The sequence below is a fragment of the Chrysochloris asiatica genome, unplaced genomic scaffold, assembly GCF_000296735.1.
Source record: "Chrysochloris asiatica unplaced genomic scaffold, ChrAsi1.0 scaffold00079, whole genome shotgun sequence".
NCBI lineage: Eukaryota > Metazoa > Chordata > Mammalia > Afrosoricida > Chrysochloridae > Chrysochloris > Chrysochloris asiatica.
This window is the reverse complement of record NW_006408597.1, coordinates 1,869,210-1,890,539: the sequence shown is the minus strand read 5'-3', so window position 1 is coordinate 1,890,539 and position 21,330 is coordinate 1,869,210. Positions and strand designations below refer to the sequence as shown.

At 45.6% G+C, this 21,330-nt stretch overlaps 1 protein-coding gene across 1 annotated transcript; it reads left to right on the top strand.

Moving 5' to 3' along the window:
* The first annotated feature begins 519 nt into the window (after positions 1-519).
* DLST (dihydrolipoamide S-succinyltransferase (E2 component of 2-oxo-glutarate complex)) lies at positions 520-20,322 on the top strand. The gene is made up of 15 exons (XM_006865525.1): positions 520-646; positions 1,421-1,454; positions 4,213-4,261; positions 6,772-6,827; positions 6,962-7,036; positions 7,260-7,315; positions 7,791-7,902; positions 9,526-9,681; positions 10,001-10,077; positions 11,830-11,927; positions 15,836-15,966; positions 17,915-17,988; positions 18,290-18,373; positions 18,549-18,716; positions 19,902-20,322. Exons 1-15 carry the CDS (start codon positions 584-586, stop codon positions 20,034-20,036), a joined length of 1,368 nt encoding a protein of 455 aa, XP_006865587.1. The 5' UTR covers positions 520-583; the 3' UTR covers positions 20,037-20,322.
* Positions 20,323-21,330: the final 1,008 nt, after the last annotated feature.

Genomic DNA, 21,330 nt, shown 5'->3' with positions numbered 1-21,330 from the left:
CAAAATGGGTTGACACAGTGACAGCGGTAACAACAATTGTGAGGATGGCATGGGACACGGTAGTGTTTCCTTCTGTTTCACAGGTATGGCTGTGAGTGACACCTAACAACAGGAATGCTATGTCACCTGCCCGAGGCTACACAGGTGCTAGAACCAGACAGGCATGTCTGCCAAGTGCCAAGCCCTTGCTCGCCGTCTTTCCGCCTTTTTCCCGCCGAGAAGAATCGGAAGGCGCTGTGCCGGGAGGTCTCCGGCGAAAAGGACGCTGCGCGCTCTGCGGAAAGGTCAGGGAGGCCCTGACCCGAAGCGAAACGGGTGTCGGGCAGAAGGGACCAGCTCTGGAGGGCCGACCAAGGCAAACCGGCTGTGCAGCCGACCGGAAGAGCACCCAGCGTAGTCCGGCCGCGAGCGCCTGCCGGGGACTGAGGCGGGGCTGCTCCGCACCGCCCACTCGCCAGCCAGTGGTTCGCTCCGAACACCCCTCGCCGCGCGGCGGGTGCCGTGTTCCGCCCCACTTCCGTTTGTTGTGGGGCCCAATATCCGGTGTCCGCCCGCCCTCGGCTCCGCCGCCGCCGCCTCCGCGATGCTGTCCCGGTCCCGTTGCGTGTCCCGGGCGTTCAGCCGTTCGCTCTCCGCCTTCCAAAAGGTACGGTCCGACCGAGCCAGGACACCAGGAGCCCGCTGACGGGCGGACGGGCGTCCTGGGGACAGGGGCGCGGCGCGACGGCCAGGCCGGACACCAAGGGCACCAGGACGCGGAGGCCTCGGGCTGTACTCCCCGGGGTCGCCGTCGCCCTCGGGACCGCCTTGCTGTGCCTGCGAAGCTCGTCACCCCTCGCCTTCCCATGATAGCCCGCGCCGATCGCCCCTTGTTGCACCCCACCCTCCGTTCCGGGCTCGGGAGCCACTGGGAGCTACGCCCGCCCCGACACGAGACTCGGAGTTCCGGCGGAGGCACCACGGAGACCCCCCCCTCCCCGGTGGAATCCGGGGTCGGTCTCCTCTCGAAAGTCAAGGGCCGTCAGCGCTGTTGGAACGTTGAGATAATTTGACAGGCCCAGTGTGCTGTGCTGTCTGACCCTTGAGCCCCGGGTGCTGCATTTTGGAGTCACGAGATTCACTTGTCACCAGCACTGGGGCAGCTTTTTAATTTAAAGGGAAAAAGCCGGCGCCCTGTTGGCGCAGTGGTTAAGCGCGTGGTTCCTAACCGAAACTCACCAGCTAAGCTACTCCACTGTAGAAAAATAAGATAGTCGGCGTCTGCTAGGAGTTACAGTTTTGGAAACCCCAGGGGGTAGTTTAACTGTGTCGTATAGGCCCACTATGTGTTGGTATCGACTTGATGGCGATGGTGGTGTGATTTTACCCCCCTCCCTCCTTTCATCTTGGGTGACATCGATAATGTCTTCTTTCTCAACAGGGGAACTGCCCTCTAGGGAGACGTTCCCTGCCTGGTAAGTTCTGCCCTTGCCCTGGCCATCACCTAAAATAAAATACTCTCCTCTTGGGCAGAGCAGTATGAGGAAAGTTGGGGTGGTTGTGTTTTTCTTCATAATGTTCCAAGACAATTAATGCACTTCTTGTAGGCATGAGGCACAATCTGAGTTAAAGTAGCTTAACCTTCTCAAATGTTTATCACTCGTTCAATGCATAGTCTGGCACTGTGTTAGGTACTAAATAGTGCTACAGCAGTGAGCAGTTTTTGAGCTCATGGAGTTTACAGTGAAGCGACAAAGACATGTAAAGTGCTAAGCGGACAAACAATCATACATTTTCGTAAGTGCTGAGAAGGAAACAAACGAGGTTGGACAGAGGAAGCCTCTCTGAGTAAGTGACATTAAAGCTGTGACCTAGAGAATGTGACAGAGCCAGTAAAGGAAAACAAGCGCGTATGAAATCTCTGGGGAGGGAAAGAGCTTGGCAATGTTCAGAAACTAGCAAAAAGGTGGCTTGACTGTCGGTTTTTGTTTCAGGGGAGATTGGCATGAGATAGAGCATGGTGTAGAGGCTTTGGGGAGGAGCTTAGAGTGGATGTAGGCCAGTAAGTTCTTGGGAAATCTTGATAATGTATTTGATATGGTTGAAGGTGGAGGGTCAGAGAAAAAGAGGAAGACCCCCCAAGGATATGGATTGGCCAAGTGGCAGCATCGATGGACTCAAGCAGGGCAACAGTAGTGAGGTTGGCCCAGGATCAGGCAGTGTTTCGTTCTGCTGTGCATAAGGTCGCTATGGGTCAGTACCAACTCGATGGCACCTAACAACAACAATTTTGTATTGTACTTTACCATAGATACTTGTCAAATGAGTGAATCTTGCCTTTCTGTGTGCCAAACATTGTTCTAAGTGCTTTCTCTGCGTTTTTCAGTTAATCCTCATAAAACAGTAAGAGAGATACTATCTCTGTTTTACAGATGAGTACCTGAAAGCTCAGAGAGGTTACCTACTTTGTCTAAGGTCACTCAGACAACTATTAGTCAGGTCAGGTCTGCCTGATTCCAAAGTTTGAACTCTTAATCACTGTATTATCATTTAGTCATCTAGTCAGCAGATATTTGTTGAGTAGCAAACACTGTGTTAAATGACAGGGATATGGATGACCTCTGTCCGCAGAGATCTTAGGGGCTAGCTGGAAAGACAGTATACTTTACATTTATGAACACATAAAGACATAATTATACCTATGACAGAAGAGAGTATAGGTGAAAGGGTGGCTGATGTAATCCAACTTGGAAGGGTGAGAGTGTGGTGGGATTATCAGTAAAGGCTTCCCTGGAAAAGTGACATCTAAGCTGAGCTTTCGAATACATAGGAGTTAGCCAAGAGCAATATTCCAGGCAAAGGGAATTACTTGTGCTGAGGTCTTCAGGCATTAAGGGGCATGACCAAACATAAAAGCAAGTCTGGCCAGCTGGAAAGATAGGTAGGGTTGGACGGGACAGAGGCAGGTAAAGATTTTGGACTTTACCCTGAGCTCATAGCGGATTCTCTATAATAAACATTCTTTTCAACTGGGGATTCTGAAAAGAGCCAGGAGACATTTTCTCCATTTTATAGGCTAGCAGGACAACAGGAAAGAGCTCATAGTTGGGGGTTTGCATCCTGGCTCAGGGCTTCTGTTTGGGCCCAGCTTCCAATGCCCTGTTTATATATGAGTAATGGTAGATGGTCGTTCCACTTCTGAGAGATGTTGTGAGACTCAAAATCTAAATGAGATCATTCTGTGAAAGCTTTTTAAGAACCTTAAAGTGCAAACGAAACTTGCCGTAGGATGAACTCTATATCCAACTCAGGTTTTCAAAACTGTGGACTGCTGGCTGTTCTAGTTCAAAGACATGATATGTTTGAGCTGTAGCCTGCTGTCACTGGCTTCCTGTCATAGACTGACTTGACTCTGAAATCTTGGGCCTGGCCTGTCTGTTTGTGAGGATGTGGACCCGAGCGGGTGTCTCCTATTTTGTACTTGGTTCAGAAAGAGTGGTTAAGGTCTGGAAAAATACAAAACTTACAGAAGGATCTCTATGAAAGTACCTGTAGCTATTAGTCATTAGTTTGAAGAGACAAGCAGTTACTTGTGATAAAGGTGGTGGGCAGAAAAGGTACCCACTTAGTTGAAAGTAACGAGGGTGGAAGATGTCCACGGAGCATGGGAAGGCAGTGCATTGAGAGGTGGGACAATGATTAGTCCTAGGACAAGTTGGAGGAAGACCCTGAACCTAAAGTAGGCCCTGTCTTTGCTACTAGGGTTCAGGCAGTCCAGTAACTGGGGATCCAGAAACCCAGACCAAACAGCCTCCTTGCTTCTCTAACTAGCGTATGCATAGTCCCAGGATAAACTGTCACATGTCTTTTTCAAGCTATGTTATTTCAAGTTTTATTGGAAGATTTGGAAGCATTTTTTTATAAAGGCATGTAGCAATAAAGCAAAGTGTATGCTAAAAATTTTAAGCTACGGATGATTCTAAAATTGTTTTGGGCTGTGGTCTCATATTCCCGCATTCCTCCCCAAACACATACTCCCTCTTAACTCCACATAACTATTGCCTTCTGCTAGTAAGACTCCATTAGTGGAAAAATATGAGAAACAGGGCTTTGTGTGCTCAAGATTCTATTGTGGTCTGCCGTGGATCCTGCTCTCAGACCTCTTTTCCATTCCCAGCAGGTACCTTTTATAAGATGAGGCTTGCTGGTTAAGAGTTGTTTTGTTTCTTGCAGGGGTCTCCTTATGTCAGGGACCAGAATACCCTGACAGCAGGAAGATTGTGTAAGTATCACTGGGGAGCACAGATATGTGAACATGGGATATGTATTAAGACACAGATTTGACCAAGTGGTTTTCTTCCCTAGCCTCTTGGCCTAGAAACCAAGGTAGTTAGTGGATAAACCTAATGTTGATCCTTTTTTATATGTAATGTACCAGGAACATGAGTCCAATGTCAAGGGCTGAACCAGGGGTGCCTGTCTTCTCGGATCTTTAGATTATTGTTGTTGTTGTTAAGTGCCGTTGAGTCGGTTCCGACCCATAGCAACCCTGTACAGGGTTTAGATTATAATAGATATTAAATTGGAACCCACTTGGATGGGTGCTGCTTAGCAGTATTCCAGCTGCATCCAGATGCACCTGAAGCACCGGAGTTTACATTACTGGTGGAAATTGAGAGCATCCTGTTAGTTGCAGAGTTAACGTATTTTAGAAGCAGGAAAAGTGAAAGTCTAGTCTGTTGATGTCTGAGACTGACTGGTTTGGAGGGAATGCTATTACTGCATAATGCACAGTCGGATTAACTTCAGTGTATGAGTGTTGCTCAGTGCTACTCTGGTTTAGTGTTTTTAGGGTACTAGAAAGAGGCTGCTCTCTAGTAACCTACTTTAAAAAAAAAAAAAAAAAAAAAGCCACCAAACAAGCTACTTTCTCTGCAGCAAGAGTCTTCAGAGGAGCTCCACCCTCATTGTGCACGTGAGAAAATTAATTCTGCACTTAGTGTAGAAGTATCATCAGCTGTGTTATTTTTGGAGGACAGTTTGGCAGTCAGATGTCTTTGAACTGTGTATACCATTTGATCTAGAAGTTGCCTTTCTAGGAATCTATACCAAATAATTCCTAATACATACAGATTTTGCTTAAAATGGCCAAATAAGGGATTGGTTAAACTATCCCTTGTTAGTATGCGCACACTATGATAAATAGAAAAAGACAAAATGATTCCATTTCATATTGTATGGTATAATCTAAAGTGTTCTTTTGTCTGTGTCTAAATACAGTAAACATATAATGCTTTTATAATTTAAGAAATGTTTAGAGGGCTACTTAAATATGCTTCTTCTCTGCTGTTTAAATGAAAATTGGAGAAACCACAAATCTCTGTGTAACAAATACTAAAAAAATAATGAAGTAAAATTTGAAGATAATGAAATTTTAGGGAAGGGCAAGTCATTGCTCATTTAATCACCTAATCAAATATGTTTTTATTTTGTGTTATTATATTTTTTTCTCTGAATAAGATACCAACTTTATTTTCCAAGTCTTTTACTGTAAAGCTTTTGTGAGTTGTATGTTTTTATTTAATAGGCGGACCATTTACATACTTCAAAAAGTAAAACTTGGCTATGAGAAGATTTTTTTGTCCTTGTCCTCTAGCTCCCCCAACTCCTCCTTCACAGAGGCAGTTAGTGCCGCAAGTCCTTAGGCATTTGCACCTTCCCTGTTCTTGCCATGGGCATGTGTTTCTACATGGTTACAAGTATTATGCAGAACAGTCTGTGCGTTGCACTATTTTCCTCATGACATACTGTTTTTCTTTGAGTCTGCATAAACTTAATAGTTACTTTCACTTTATAAAAGTAAAACTAGCAAATGGCAGCTTAAATCCATCTTGCTTTCCTATTATAAAGGTAACAAGTGCTTGTTTTAGAATATTTGAACAATATTAAAGTGTAAAAAGTGAAAGAGCTCATCAGTCCACAATCCCCTCCATGTCTCTCTATGTGTTCCTGTGTTCTTCAAACTCTTTGCTGCCCCCTCATCTATACAAGTATTGACATCTCTGATTCCCCAGAGGTAATAACCACTAGTTAATGGTTGTGTGCAAAATGGTGACACCATACCGGTAAGTGCCATATCAGAAAATACCTTGGCCTTTTGAAGTTGTCTTGAATGAATCTGGAATGGACTCTGGAATCGTATGCTATGTCCTAGCAAGAGAACAGAAAAGGAAATGTCATGATTTTTTCCCCCTTTCCTATAGCACTGTGTTTTACTTCCCTTCTCCATTAACTGCCTCACCTTGCTGCTTTGTGTGATCTCATTCTGTAATCACGAGGGCAGAAATTCCCTTGTACATGGCACAGTGGCGTGTACCTTGAGAGTACACAATATGTTTAATTTGGATTATACTTAAGAAAGAAACCTAGTCCTTTTGGTGGCTCTACAAAGGACTGGTTGCTTGCGTTGTTTTTCAGAGACCCAAATGTGTGCTCTGTTTTGTGAGAGCTGGCATTTCGCTACAGCGCTGTGTCCTGGGTTCACAGGAGAAGCTCACTGTTAAGCACCCAGTCACCCAGGCTCTACTCTAAACCTGCTGAGGCAGAACTCTGGGTGGGGCCTGGACATGTGTACACTGAGAAGGCTCCCCCAGATGGCCCTGATGAGTACCCGTAGTCAAGAATCCCAGAATTAAAGAGATGGTAACCCTTGGTGCCTTAGCTAGACTAAAATCTGAGTGGTTCACTGCAGAGAAGTTACCATTTCTGTTCTGTCTGGTTTTGCTTTTGTAGCATTAACAACAGTAGTTTCTTCGGCGTTCGTTTCTTCAGAACTACTTCCGTTTGCAGTAAGTATCTGCCTCCAGCTCCCTGCTTTTTGGGGAGTGGAGCTTTAATACTAAGAGCACCACTTTACTGAAATTAATTAAAGAAAGACGTTAAAAGGAAAAATTTGGACTACTTCTGGTTGTTTCTTTTCTAGAGGATGATGTAATTACAGTTAAAACCCCAGCGTTTGCAGAATCTGTCACAGAGGGGGATGTCAGGTGGGAGAAAGGTAAGGTTTGGTACCTTGTCACTTGTTAAGTTTCAGTATTTTATAAAAGTCCTCCCTCCTCTCAAGATAGTCAATGGATCGAATTGACTCCACTGTTTCCTATGTACAGGGCACTCTCTCCCAGCCTTGTAACAAAAGTGTCTTATAGAAGAAGTACTCCTGCCAAAAGGGGTTTGGTGACTGCTGCAGGCTTCACCCTAATAGGTGGTCTTTGTCTTTTCAGCCGTTGGAGACTCAGTTGCTGAAGATGAAGTGGTTTGTGAGATTGAAACTGACAAGGTAGGCTTGTCCTGTCTTTGAGGCAGCGGTTCTTCCTATTTAACCTAATGAAAGACACCTAGAACTTAACTGTTGTGTAAAGATAATTTTTGACTGGCTTTAGCTGTAGCCTGCGAAAGTGTTGGGATGGCTCCCTAAAAAGAAAACGGAAAACTTTAAATGTTTATAGATTGTTTGCATGTGTGTACTTTTGTAGTTTTAGTTTTACTTTAAAGTAACTTCCTTTGCATGAGCTGGTATCAGCTATTTGTCATGACTTGACAGCCATGAAGTGACAATTGCTTTCATGGTTTTGAGTAAGGGGATTTTCGCAATGGCAGTGCCATCACTCTTCTCTGAGCGTGTAAACTTAGGTATTGGGGTGCAGGGTCCTGCCATCCTTGTTCCAACTCTTGCAACTCATATTTGAGATTCTCCACTTCCTTTTCTAGTGCTGACTATAAGTTTGAACTTCTTCTCAACCTTCCTTTTGCAGACCTCCGTGCAGGTTCCATCCCCAGCACATGGCGTGATTGAAGCGCTTTTGGTACCTGATGGGGGAAAAGTAGAAGGCGGCACCCCTCTCTTCACACTCAGGAAAACTGGCGGTAAAGACCTCTTCCTGATCGTCAAGATCTCCAGTGTTCCCCCTTGCGATTGGGGCTGAGCATAATGTACTGATTCTGGATGTCTCAGAAACTGGGCCTTTGAAATGGTCTTCCCGGTTTCACCCCATGCTGGAAATTTTGCCTTTCTACCCCAGATATACTGACTCCAAATCTACAGTAAAAAATTTGGCACTCAAGCTGTCCTTAGTTGAGGAAGTAAGAGAGACAATATTTATAGAGTGTGAACTTTAAATGTCAAGTTCTAGAAGAAAATATTTTAAAACAAACAATAGGGATTCTAAAGACAGTGGTTCCCCTCCCCCCTCCTCCAATCCTGGCATCAAGTGGGAACTTTTTTAAATAAAACAAGTCCCTGGGCCCCATGTCGCAGAGATTCTGATGTATTCAGTGGAATTACCAGATCCTGATTGTCTAGTATTTTTGTTTGTTTTCAAATGTTTCCCCAAGTGATTCTGATACACAGCCAGAGTTGAGAGTCACTGTTCTAAAGGAGAAGATGCAATGTTTCAGTGTCTATTAATGGACCCTGCTGGTGCAATGATTAAAGCAGCTTAGGTGCTAACCGAAAGGTTAGTGGTTCGAAACCACCAGTAGTCTTTAGGAGAACGATGTGGCAGTGTGCTTTTGTAAAGATTCACAGCCTTGGGAACACTGTGGGGCAGTTTACACTCTGTCCCAGCGAGTCTATGAGTCGGAATCGGCTTGACAACAATGGGTTTTTATTACGGCGAATTCAGTGTAGTTTCCTTTCTAATCTGTTGGTATGTCGGTTTGAAAGAAAATGGGAACTGAATGGCAGAAATTTGTATTAGACTTCATAAAGAAAGTAACTTCTGACTCTTAGTTAAATGCTGTAACTACTAGGGTCTGTTTCTTACTGTTAAAATAGTGAAACAGAGAGGTGGCAGATGACATTGCTGAGTTTAACAGGGCAAAATCAGAAGCCCAGGTGGAGAGAAGGTATGATACGATCCAAGAAGACTAGGAAATAAGAGGGATTCTCCCTTTGAAGAATTCCACTTTCTGATCATTCATTTCTTACTGTTAAGGCAAAGAAAGTTCTGATTTAAAACAATTTAATATCTAGATGAGTATAAGAATCTAAACCTGAAAGTGCAGTTTAAGGTTGTGAGTATATTGTTGACCACCTCAGTTACGAGAATTATCCTAGATGAAATGCATTTAATTCTTAAGATTAAATGAGCTCATATTTATTTTCCCTTTTATTTTTTAATCCTTAAGAGCAGTCTTCCTTATGTGACATTAAAGTAGATGATGTGACTGTCAGTAGTACCATAATAGGACCTCATATCTCCTTTGTTGCTGCTGTTAAGTGCAATTGAGTTGGTTCCGACTCATAGTGGCCCTGTATAAGGTTTCCGAGGAGCGGCTGGTGGGTTTGAATCGCCAAACTGACTTTTCTGTCCAGTGCATTATCCCACAGCGCCACACCATCTGTCTCCGAGTGCCTTGTAACTAGCAAATACCTGGGCGATACTTATTGGTTGATTACAGATAGAGCTTTTGCTGCTAAATTTTACTTGACATCTGCAGTTGCTTTCCATTCCAGACTGTGTGTGGACATTTATTCTCATTTTTCAGCTGCTCCTGCAAAAGCTAAGCCAGCTGAAGCTCCCGCTGCTGCAGCCCCCAAAGCAGAGCCTGTGGTATCCGCAGTTCCTCCTCCCTCTGCAGCGCCCATCCCCACTCAGATGCCACCGGTGCCCTCACCTGCACAGCCTCCTGCTAGCAAACCAGGTACTAAGCCCGTAGCTCCCACGTGTCTGCATGTGGAAGCAGAGCAGCTCCTCTTGCTTTGTGCTTCCTCGGGACCAGCTGAGGCTACTCATGGCTCTGAATAGACTAGTTGTTTCCTGTGTGAGGAGAACACTAGGCTTTTTGTCAGGGGCCCTAGCTGTGGGATGTTACGCTAGTTACTTCACCTTTCTCAACAGGTGGTTCATCTGATGTGATGTGGGAACATTCTACACACTCAGGGGCTCTTGAGCATGGAGAGCCAGCAGGGATCAGTAATATTTCTTTTCTTCTTATGCAACCATGCCCTCTTGTTTTCCAGTGTCTGCAGTAAAACCCACTGCTGCTCGCCCAGTAGCTGAGCCAGGAGTTGGCAAAGGTGTGCGTTCGGAACACCGGGTAAGCCTCTGAGGAGCACTGGGGGCGAGCGGCTGTGGGTGTGGCGGCAGCAGACTCCCTGCAGCTCTGCCTCCTGCCCTGTGCAGCCTGATGGTCACTGGGTTGGATTTGATTTTCTCAGAATTTAAGAGTTGCTTCACAGATGTCAAGATAAACTTTGGACTTGGCAGAATTCTAAATTCCATAGGCCAGGATTTTAGGAATTAGAGATTACTCTCTAAAGGAGAAATTTAGGGTCAGATCATACATGTTTGGAGGAGGAAATGATACATGTAATTGAATTCATTGTATTTACTGAATTCCTTCTATTTACTTTAAATAATAAGAATGTATTTTCTTAGCAAAGAACCCAATTTCAAGAAATGCAAAAACTGACTCTCAGGATTCTGTAGGGAGATGTGGAGACAAGGTAACTCATCTACAAAGAGGATCTTTTAGCCTCGATTAGGGAGCGTTTCTTTTACAGCAGCCTATATAGTGGTTACGAATCGCGCTGCGAACCTTAAGATCAGCAGTTCGAAACTACCAGCTGCTCTGCGGGAGAAAGATGAAGCTTTCTGGTCCCGTAAAGATTTACAGCCTTGGAAACCCTGTACAGGGTCGCTATGAGGCTATGAGTCAGAACCGACTCCACGGCACATAACAACATACTATGTGTGTAAGGAGCTCTGGTAGTGTAGTGGTTAAGAAACGGGCTGCTAACCTCAAGGTCAGCAGTTCGAAACTACTAGAGGTTCTGCGGGAGAAAGATGAATTGTTCTGCTCCTGTAAAGATTTACAGCCTCAGAAACCCTGTTCAGGGTCACTATGATTCGGAACCGACTCCACGGTACTTAACAACATACTATGTGTTGACTTTTGGGGTTGATTTTGTTTGACTTAAATTACTGCTCAACATATCACTGGACTGATGATTATTTTTGTTTATGTGATGACCCTAAAGTAAAGTGACTTCATGTTAGATTATTTTATTTGACACACAGAGCAAGTATTTCCTGTCTGGAAAACAAGGAAACTGAGTTTCAGGAAGTAACTTATTCATAGTCACATAGCTGTTGGATGGTAGTCAGGACTAAAAGCTGAGGTTTTCTGAACCGTGGTCAAGTGGTTTTTCTACATTATATGCCTTGGGCGATTAAAATATCTGCAGAAGATGGTAGCTGAGTGGTTTAGTTAGCTGTGTCCTTGTGCTTCCGGGAGACTGAGTGGAGGGCTGCACAGCAGTAGCTGTCAGGAACAGACAAAACCTCAAGGAAGTATGGTTAAGAGTGCGGGCTCCCCTGCCTGAGAATCCTCCTAAAAATACAGTAGCCTCAAAAGTGTGTCACTCAGGAGTTTCCTTTGTGTGTTTCTTTCCACGAGTAGCTATTTTCATGTAAAGCTTTTTCTATCCCCAGAAGTTGCCCTTTCTCTAATGATAATTGGGCTGGCTAGACCTAACCCACACACGCTTCCTTTTCATCAGTCGGGTTGGGTTTGGTTTTTAAATCAAGCCATTTCCTGGGCTTCCATTCTTGGTCAGACTTCAGGCACATCTGAGTGAGTGGGTTTTGCCCATGGTTTCTCTTTCTTGCTTAGAGTCACGGCCCCCCACCACAAGAAAGAAAGCAGGAACTCTCATTGTACTCAGCTGCTGTGTCCCTGTAGCACTTGGCCAGGCATCCCCAGCAAGTTGAGTGCCCCCTCTGGCTAAAATGGGTGCTTGATCCCAAGAGACCAGCTTGTCAATGCCTGTCCCAATTTTGTTTTCAGGAGAAGATGAACAGGATGCGGCAGCGCATTGCTCAACGTCTGAAGGAGGCCCAAAATACGTGCGCAATGCTGACTACTTTCAATGAGGTTGACATGAGGTGAGGTCTAGAGTCTTTCCTTATTTCCCACGTCCTGTTTCCTTGAAGAAGGCTTGAACTTGCCCTACTTCCTGCCTCATGCTGGATCTGACACTGACTTGGCAGGACAGGGATGCTCCTTTACGTTGCCTTGTGTTGGTTGACACAGAACAGCCCATGGAGTTCAGGCTCCATCATTGCCATGTCTGCCGCCTCTTGAAGTAAAACATTTAACAGACTTTCATATTTTCATACCTTGAATCTTTGATAAATGAAGCGTGTAATAGTCTAAACTCTGATCACTAATGTCAGGAGAGTTCAAGCAAGCAGAGAGGGCTAACCAGGCTTACCCTGGGCCTCCCTTGGGGAAGGAGGACCATTTGATAGATAGCAGGCCCAGCACCAGGGCACCTCATTCTGCTCCTTACTTACCGTGACTCTCCTGATGCTTGTTCCTAGGCACCGTGGACTGGGTAGGTGGGAAGCTATAGGCTTATCAGAGATTTCCCCTGTCCCCGCTTTGGTTACGAAATGGAAAGCAGGTTGCATTTTTTTCAATTAAAAACTCAGCATATAAGCCAAAGGACCCCCATTCAGTATACCTGTTTCAGTAATGGTCATAATTGGCCCAGCTCTTTTCTCCTTTAAGGTTTTTCTGTGTACAGATACCAGCAGTATGGGGAAGAGTATGCAGCTGCATTTGACAGACTCTTCTGATGCCTACTTAGTCTATGCGAGGTATCATAATAGCAAATTCAAGGGGGATGCATAGATGAATGAAAAAGAACCCCTATTCTTCTCAGAGCTTCCTGTCTGGTTTGGACAAATTACAAAGTAAAACTAGTGAGATCATTTGTTTTGGGGTGGAGGCAGACACAGGGTGGGTAGGATTAGGAAGGACTACTGAGGGGAGAAAGTCTGCATAGACCTTAGAGAACAGCTAGCATTCTGACAGGTAGTGTGGAGAAAGGCCATTCTAGAGGATGCTAACAGCTTGGCTGTGACGGTGGGGCAGGAAGTACAAGACCTGTTTGAGAAATAGTGAAGAAAGGTCCTTTCCACTGTGAGGAAGGCGCACAGGAAAGAACAGTTAAGAGGACTGGATCCGTATTGCAGAATGCTTTGAATTCCAGAATAAGACGTTTATATTTAATTTGGGAGATGCTATATCAAGTCTTGAAGAATGTATTTGCTTCTTTATGTCCTGAGTGTCTAGTTGTGCTTGTCTACTTTTCCCTAAGAACATTTATTTTCCTTTCATGGGACTCTGAAACGTATGAGGAGGTAGTGGTTTCTGAATTGTGTTGTTGTTAACTGCTGTTGAGTCAGTTCCAACTCATAGTGACCCTGGATAGGGTTTCCGAGGAGCAGCTGGTGGTTTAGAACTGCCGACCTTGAGACTTGACATCCAGTGATGATCCTATAGCGCCACACCAGGAGTCTGTACTAGGGTATTTATGAGAGTAGGACTCTGGTCTATTTCACTATATGTCTCCCACCCTATCATGACTCTCCCTAATGACTGGGTGTCATTCAAGCCATAGGCTATAGAGAAGGACCTTGACTAATGGATCAGAGAGGCTGCAGCTTGTGTTTCAGTGCATTAGGGCCAAATTGTTCACAAATTGAATTGGACTTTGAAATTCTACCCAAATCCTCAAGACAAAACATGTAAATATTTGTGGCCTTGGAAGATGCACTTGGCCCAACAATGTTGATTAGAAGGTAAGTGCAGTAGTTGGATCTCCTTTCAGCTGCTAATCGAGGTGTCACTTAACAGTGGGCAGGGGTCTCCCCACAGTTTTAATCTGGTTTAGATTGAGTGCCCTTTGGGTCCTGTGCTGATCAGCTAACCCATAAGGGGCCCTTCTGAGACCTCCTCCTCTCCCCTGTCGTCCCAACCCCTGCCTCCAAGGCCTCAGCTCTGAAATAGAAACGAGTTAATGACCAGACAATAGCATTTGGGCAGGTTTGAGAGCAGAGAGGTTTATCGCTTCGCCTTCACTCTTCTGCAGCTCTTGTGTCTTGGGAACCAGTAATGTCTTTAGGGTGGTAATCCTAGCACTAAATAAGGTTAGACTCAGGAAAACAAACATTTTAAACCCAATCAGCTCCCCCCCCACCCAAGGAAAACTTCCTTTTTCACAAACAAAAGGTCTGAAGTGGGGAGTTAAAGTTGTTCTGCATCTTATCTTTCATGCTAATGTCGAATTAGGCCATTATAGGAAGAAAGGGAGAACTGAGCATTTGGGCTTAAAATGAAGTTAAATTTGATTTCCATCGCAGAACTCTGTTCCGATAAATACTGACATTTCTGCACAAAATGATGGGGATGTTATTCCCCAAACTCTGCAGCATGTTTGTGGAACAAAGGCATCTCAGAAGACTGCTGCTTATCCCTTCAAAAGTTCTATCTGAAGGAGACAGACCTCGGTCTGCACATGACGACTTTTCTAAGAGCCAAGGAAACCACATCGTCCGTTATACTAGTCTCAAGAATAAGAGCTGAGTCTTAATATGCATCTTGTTGTCCAGCACTGACTTGCACGTGAGGTGGCCACTTAGAAACATGCTTGATGTGTAAGTGAATGGCATTGCTGACTCTGGGGCAGCGACAAAGTAATGCGCTGCCTTTCACAGCCTTCCATGTATAGGGAGCCCTCAGCTTATGACACATTAGAGTTACAGCAAACAAACTGCCCTTAAGGCCATCAGTTTTTGTTTCTGTCTTGTCCATCTTATTGCTAGTAGTGGTGTTCTGGTGTGGTGCTGCAGGATAATGCACTGGACCGCAAGGTCAGTTTGAATCACAAGGTTGGCAGTTCAGACCACCAGACAGTCCTCAGAAACCCTATACAGGGTTGCTCTGAGTCAGAACCGACTCAACAGTACCCAACAACAATCATTAGTGGTATGTACTGTAGACACTGTTACTCTGTGTTATTTGCTGACGTCATCATATCTGCAAGTTCATACGTAATGTTTCAAATCCCGGAAGGCAAATATCAGATTTGTAAAGATACTGATAATAGAAGGCAATAATAATTAAAACTAAAAAATGAGGTATTTGACTTAATGTCAGAACCGACGTAAGCCAGGATTGTCAACACACTGTGAGTCGGGGACTGCCTGCCTGGCCCTGACTGCTTTTGCTTCCGGATCAGCCCACACGCCTGGTGGCTGTCCTCCTAGAGTTAGGGTAGCAGCTGTAGCCTAAGTCAGTTAGGGTTGCTGGTTTTTAAAAAATAATTTTAAGGAGAAAAAGACTATTACTTATTTTGTATACTTTGTACTTTAATAAAAACCTCTCTTCAGGGTAAATAGATAATGATTCTGAAGTCCTTGGTTGTCTCAGACGGGTAAGCACTCGACTCCTAACTGGAAGGTGGATAGTTTGAGCCCAACCAGCAGAGCCTTAGAAGATACACCGGCTGTGAGCAGTTCTACTCTGCACACCTGGGGTGGGTCTCCATGAGTTGGAATCAACAGCAACTACTCGTGATGGTGGTAGTGTTGTTAAGTTGCCACTCACAGCAACCTTGTAAAGGGTTTCCAAGGAGCGGTTGGTGAGTTGGTACCGCCGACCTTGTGGACCAGTGCATTATCATGCAGCGCCACACCAGTATAAAAAGCACCTTGTTGTCCAGGGTGAGAATGTCGTATGTTGTGTCATCTGCTGTTCTGTCTGCCCACCTTAAACAGAGTGGATCAGATTCCTTAGTATCTTGTTTTTGTAAAAAATGAAACAAAAAAACAACAAGGTTATTATGCTGACCTTCAGTGAACTATTTCAAAACTTTAAACAACGGTAGATGGTCCAAAATAAGAGAAAAGCTTGCCCAATTGTGTACATGGAGTTAAAAACTGGTGTGAAAGTCAAAATCACAGCTTCATTTGTGCTCATTTGGTTTTGCAATGTGTTTTTGCAGTAACATTCAGGAGATGAGGGCTCGGCACAAGGATGCTTTTCTGAAGAAACACAACCTCAAACTAGGCTTCATGTCGGCATTTGTGAAGGCCTCGGCCTTTGCCTTACAGGAGCAGCCTGTTGTAAATGCAGGTGAGTTGGTTGTGACCAGAATTGCAGTGGTCCTGGAAGGTAGATGTGAACACAGACTTGCTGAGACACAAAAACGTACACACACACAAATGTGGGGCTCAACAGACCGAGGCACCTGATTTATTCCCATGAAGACTTGCATGTTCTCTGTAGGGATCTGCCTTCCTTTCTCCGCCAAACAGAGCCGTGGTGCACAGCTCAACAGACAGCAGGCAGGCTGTCTTTTGTAAGTTCCCGTCCCAGCTGGCACCATCCCTCCCTGCGCTCCACATAAGCCCTGTTATCTTGGGGCCTGGCTTCTACACTTGGCACAGGCTCCAGGCTGACCTTTGATCTCTGGTCGATGTGCCTTATTGGGAGGCCTTGGTCCTGGCCCCTCCTTCCTGGACTTGGTGCTCATTTTCCTTCATTTTGATTCACCTACGTCATTGAGGTGTTGACCAAACAAGCTGTTCCCTTTTTCTATTGAGACACTTGTCTCTTTCCTGGAGATTAGAGAGGGACAAGGACACTTTGCAACCCCTAGCAGAGCCAGGGCTCCTAAAGGTCTAGAAGTAGGAACTTTAGTCCCTTCCATTGAGTGGTATGTTCTCGGTAGGTAGAAGGGCTGTCTTTGTTTTTCCCAAATGTGTAGTTTGTCCTCATGTAACTCACCCATGCATATAACATGCACAGATAGTGCGCATAGGAAACTAACACACAAGGCAGTTGCATGATTTGAAATGTTATCTCTATAAAAAAATACTGTGCCTCTTTGTGTTTCATTCCTTCTTCTGCCTTCCTGATCGACTCTTCCTCCAGCTTATCCATTGGCTCCTGAAGTTCTCCTTTGTAGCTTCTCTAATAATACAACTTAGACTTTCTTTCTGTGGGAAAGATTTCAGATCTGTGAACCTTTATTTTGTCATGATGCTGAGAAGTAAATTTTTTTGTTGTTGTTTGTGCTTTCTCCTTTTTTAAAAATTTTTTTTGTGAATTATGTGATAGTTTACATGGGAGAACGTTAGTTTTACATTCATCCTATCGTATATTTTTTTACATTCATCCTGTCATATATTGTTTCATTGCCATGGCTATAATCCCCTCCATGCAACATCAACCAACCAAAGAGTATATCCTACAAGCCAACCCTCCCAACCCCGACCCCGGATCATCAGCACACAGCCCTCCGCCCTCCTCTCCCTCACTGTGTCTAAAGTCTCCAGCTGTTCCATCTCTCCACGTCATCGTCTCTGCTTCCATCTCAGGCATCACTGCTTCTCTGGGTAGGGTCCCGCTGAGAAGTAAATTTTTATCCACTGGTTTGCTATCTAATGCTGGCATATCTGAAGCCAGCCCTACTTCCACCTGAATTGTTCACAGTGAGAAACAGATTGGGCAGTATCTGCCTTGCACCTTTCCTTTGCTCATTGGCCTTTTCTGGAGGACTTTTTAAACCTAACCCTTCTCTGCTAATGGGAGAGTTTGAGTAGAGCAAGTTAACAAGAAGTTTGTGCGTCCCTATCCTGTGTAAGCTCTGTGTTGAGCCCTTCTGATTCTCCTGCTCTCAGAAGATCTCAGGGGACTTGGGAGATCTTCTGATTGGTTGATAATGGGCATAAGAGGAGTTGTTTTTATGTGCTGTTGAGTTGGTTCTGACTCATAGCAACCCTGTCTAGGCTTTCCAAGGAGCAGCTGGTAAGTATGAACCACTGATCCTAAAGTTCAAACTGACCTTGCTTTGTAGTGCTTTATCCCACAGCACCATCCCAGGACTCCTGTAAGAGAAGTACCAGCTACCATTTGTAATGCCGTGCTATTCACATTGGTTGGTCAGCCCACTTCAGATTGCCTTTTTATCTCTGAATGCAAATCCTGCCTCATTAGCCTAGCCTCGTTCTTGTTTTTACGTGCCATCGATGTGGTAGCCTTGGAGGCTTGTAAATAACACGTCTTTTCTTTTTCCCAGTGATTGACGATGCATCCAAAGAGGTGGTGTATAGGGACTATATTGACATCAGTGTTGCAGTTGCCACTCCACGGGTATGTTGGGGCAGGAGTGGGAGCACCGGGCTGACCCTCCTCCGATCTGCGTGAAGAAACAGTGACCCTGGGATAGAGCACTTGTAATGAGATCTTTTCAGAAGACAGCTAGTAAAAGATGAACTTATTTTTGACCTTACCATATTCATGTAGTCTCAGACCTCAATATTACAGACTTTTTGCTTATCCCTTTGACATCATTGAGGTATTCTGGGGAGGGGAGAACACTGGCTCACATTAAGGGAGCTATATCTGTAGAAAGTATTATTTGCAACTGAAACCAGCTTTTCATTTCCTTCAGGGTCTGGTGGTTCCTGTCATCAGGAATGTGGAAGCTATGAATTACGCAGATATTGAACGAACCATCAGTGAACTGGGAGAGAAGGTAAAGTATAAAGATCTGCGCACGACTGCTGGGCAGGTCAGCGAAGGGAGCTGGCTAGGCGTGGCTACCCGTAAGTTGTTCTGCACGAGAAATATATAGTGCCTGAGAAAGATGCAGTCTAGGTACCTGGTGGCCCTGTTGGCTTATGTTTCATTTATGAAATCTTTGTTCGCAGGCTCGAAAGAATGAACTTGCCATTGAAGACATGGACGGTGGTACTTTCACCATTAGCAATGGAGGCGTTTTCGGCTCGCTGTTTGGAACCCCCATTATCAACCCTCCTCAGTCCGCCATCCTGGGCATGCACGGCATCTTTGATAGGCCAGTGGCCGTGGGAGGCAAGGTAGGAACTGTCACCTCCTAGGTTCTAGCTGCTAGGTGGTGATGACAGGGAGAACCAGCCTAAATGCTAATTACAAAAAAGTCACTATAATCTCAGTTCCATTTCTTTGTTCCTAATTATTTGCTGGTGTGGTGCTGTGGGCTAATGAGTCAGACTGCAGAATCGTTTGAACTGCAAGGTCGGTGGTTCAAGCTTACCAGCTGCTCCTTGGGAACCCTTTACAGGGTCACTGTGGGTTGGAATCGACTCGACGGCACTTAACAACAACATTAATTATTTGCTTAGACGTGAGCTCTCAAAATGAGGTCTGTGGGTGAGCATCATCAGCATTATCGGGGGGCTTGTTAGAAACGCAGGTCCTTGGTCCCCACCCCAGAGCTACGGAATCCGATCTGCAGGTCACTGAGCTACGTGTGAGTGTGAGAGCCACTGAGCTGAAAAGGCTGGTTCCTTCATCTGGAACCAGACGTCGGGTTTTCACTGCATGCCTACTGTGGTGCTGTAGATGAGCACTGGACTGCGGACACAGGGTCAGCAGTGCAAACCCTTCAGCTGCTTCTCAGAAACTCAACAACAACAGTTGGTTAGTGCTCTCTAGGTGCCTTAGGGGTGGGAGCAAGCTCCTTGCCCCTGGGAAGCAGTTGAGGACAATGAATGCCGCAGAGAGTTACCGCATTGTCTGGTAAGACTCTGAAGTTCTCTGGGAGTTGAAGAGACTCAGCTAGGTGAAAGGGGCTTGTGCTGGCCCTGGGATACTGGGAATAAACTTGCTGGAATTCCTGTGTTAAGAGCTTTTTGGGGGCTCATAACTGTGAACCTGAAAGCTATAGATCTTCTCCCCTGCCCTGAAAATGCCCATCTGCCCAACTTTGCATGCAATTTCAGAAAACTTGTGGACGCCAAGCTAAAGCCCGAGGAAGCAGCTCTCAGTAGCCAGAACTGAAGGAAAACCCACCCCTGTAGACCACAGATGAAGAAGGGGCAGAGTGTAGAACAAGTTGGTAGTGTTTAAGCCTTGTGTCTGAGTTGAACTTTGAAAATACTGTGATTATTTAGCAGTGACTTCAGTAGGCCAGACTCTGGACCTGGGAGCTATCCTGTGGATCCCATTTTCTCATATTCCTCCCTCAGCAGGGCATTCCGTGCCCTGCTGAAGATAAGCCTGTTGACCTCTCCTTTCTGCAGGTGGAGGTGCGGCCCATGATGTACGTGGCCCTGACATATGACCACCGGCTGATCGACGGCAGAGAGGCGGTGACTTTCCTCCGCAAAATCAAGGCAGCGGTAGAGGATCCCAGAGTCCTCCTACTGGACCTTTAGGAAGAAGCCACGTATCCTCTGAAGTGACCATGCAGGAACTGAAAACCAGTCTTCTCCCTGTCCCCTCACGGGTCCTGGGTTAGCCTGGTGGCAGACAGGCACATGCTGTTGGCCTCAAACAAGGAAGCCAGGACACTATGTAACCAGCCGTCTCAGGCCTTGTCTTGGTGTTCCTGCCAGACTCTCTCCCTCTCCGCACCCTTCTCTTACACTTGAACCCTGTATTCCATTAGGCTTGAGAGAGACAGAGTCTTAAAGGATGCTCATTAATATTCCTGCCTTTCTTCCATCAGCCCTCCTCAGAGATGATTTGGCTTCTTTCCAGTGCCACATGATTCTAACGTTTCCATCTTGTGAAAGTCCACTCTCCAGAGACATGCCGGGGAGGCTGCCGGGCCACCCAGCTCAGAGCAGCCTCTGTCCTAGCCGTGCACGTCCTCACTGGCATCCACCTGTGTGGAGGATTAGCACAGGGAGAGGTGCTGCTTTGCTTCTTCAATGGCACTTTCATTCTCAATTTTCATTCACTTCAGATGCCTCTTCTACCTCTTGCGGGAAGCACAGGCCAGGGGATCTAGGTTGGAGGGGTGAGAGTGCGGAGAAGAGGGCCGAATCCTCCTGAGGTCATTCATGGGCTGTAAGCATAGATGGCAGAGGAAGTCAGACCTGCCCTCACACTCACCACCATAGCCTCGAACCAGGAAGATCCATTTTGGCACAACTATAAGCAATTGTGGTTAGTACCAACCCTTTCTGAGCCCTTTTCTGGGCTGCTGGAAACCATTCTAGCACATTGTTTTCATGTAGAGCAGATTCCAGCACCTCATGGCAGTGGGCCAACATGGAGCCTGGTAGAGATTGAGGTAGGGGATAGAGCCTTTTGTGGACTGGCTCAGATCTGGACTTAAAATAAAAGCTGGAATGAGCATGTGGTCTTCAGACAATTCTGTTCCTTCCTGCATTGAAGCCTTTAGGGAGCAGGGCTTTAGCTCTTCCTCTGTAGGACACAAATCTGGGGTGGAAACCAGCCTTGAGATGGGGTGAAGTGGCTGAATTCATCTCTGAGGGTACTGCCTAGTGAGTCTGGGCATAATCATTGGAATTCCTTGGAGCCTGGTTAAATGCGTGTATTTTATGAAAGCTACTGGACTTCATTGCTTTGTATTCAACTGCATCCAGGCCTGAGACTGCTGACACTTGACACCAAGGGGACATTTATTTAGTGTTCCATGCCACTTGTATCTTGAGCAGAGAAGGAGGGCCTGGGGCCGGGGAAGGGGGTAAGGGATGGGAG

Bases quoted from the DNA above. Each gene is read 5' to 3' on its own strand.
- DLST (XM_006865525.1), top strand. From the start codon at position 584: ATGCTGTCCCGGTCCCGTTGCGTGTCCCGGGCGTTCAGCCGTTCGCTC. The intron at 7,037-7,259 runs GTAAGGTTTGGT...TTGTCTTTTCAG, and splicing joins GGATGTCAGGTGGGAGAAAG to CCGTTGGAGACTCAGTTGCT. The intron at 18,717-19,901 runs GTAGGAACTGTC...TCCTTTCTGCAG, and splicing joins CAGTGGCCGTGGGAGGCAAG to GTGGAGGTGCGGCCCATGAT.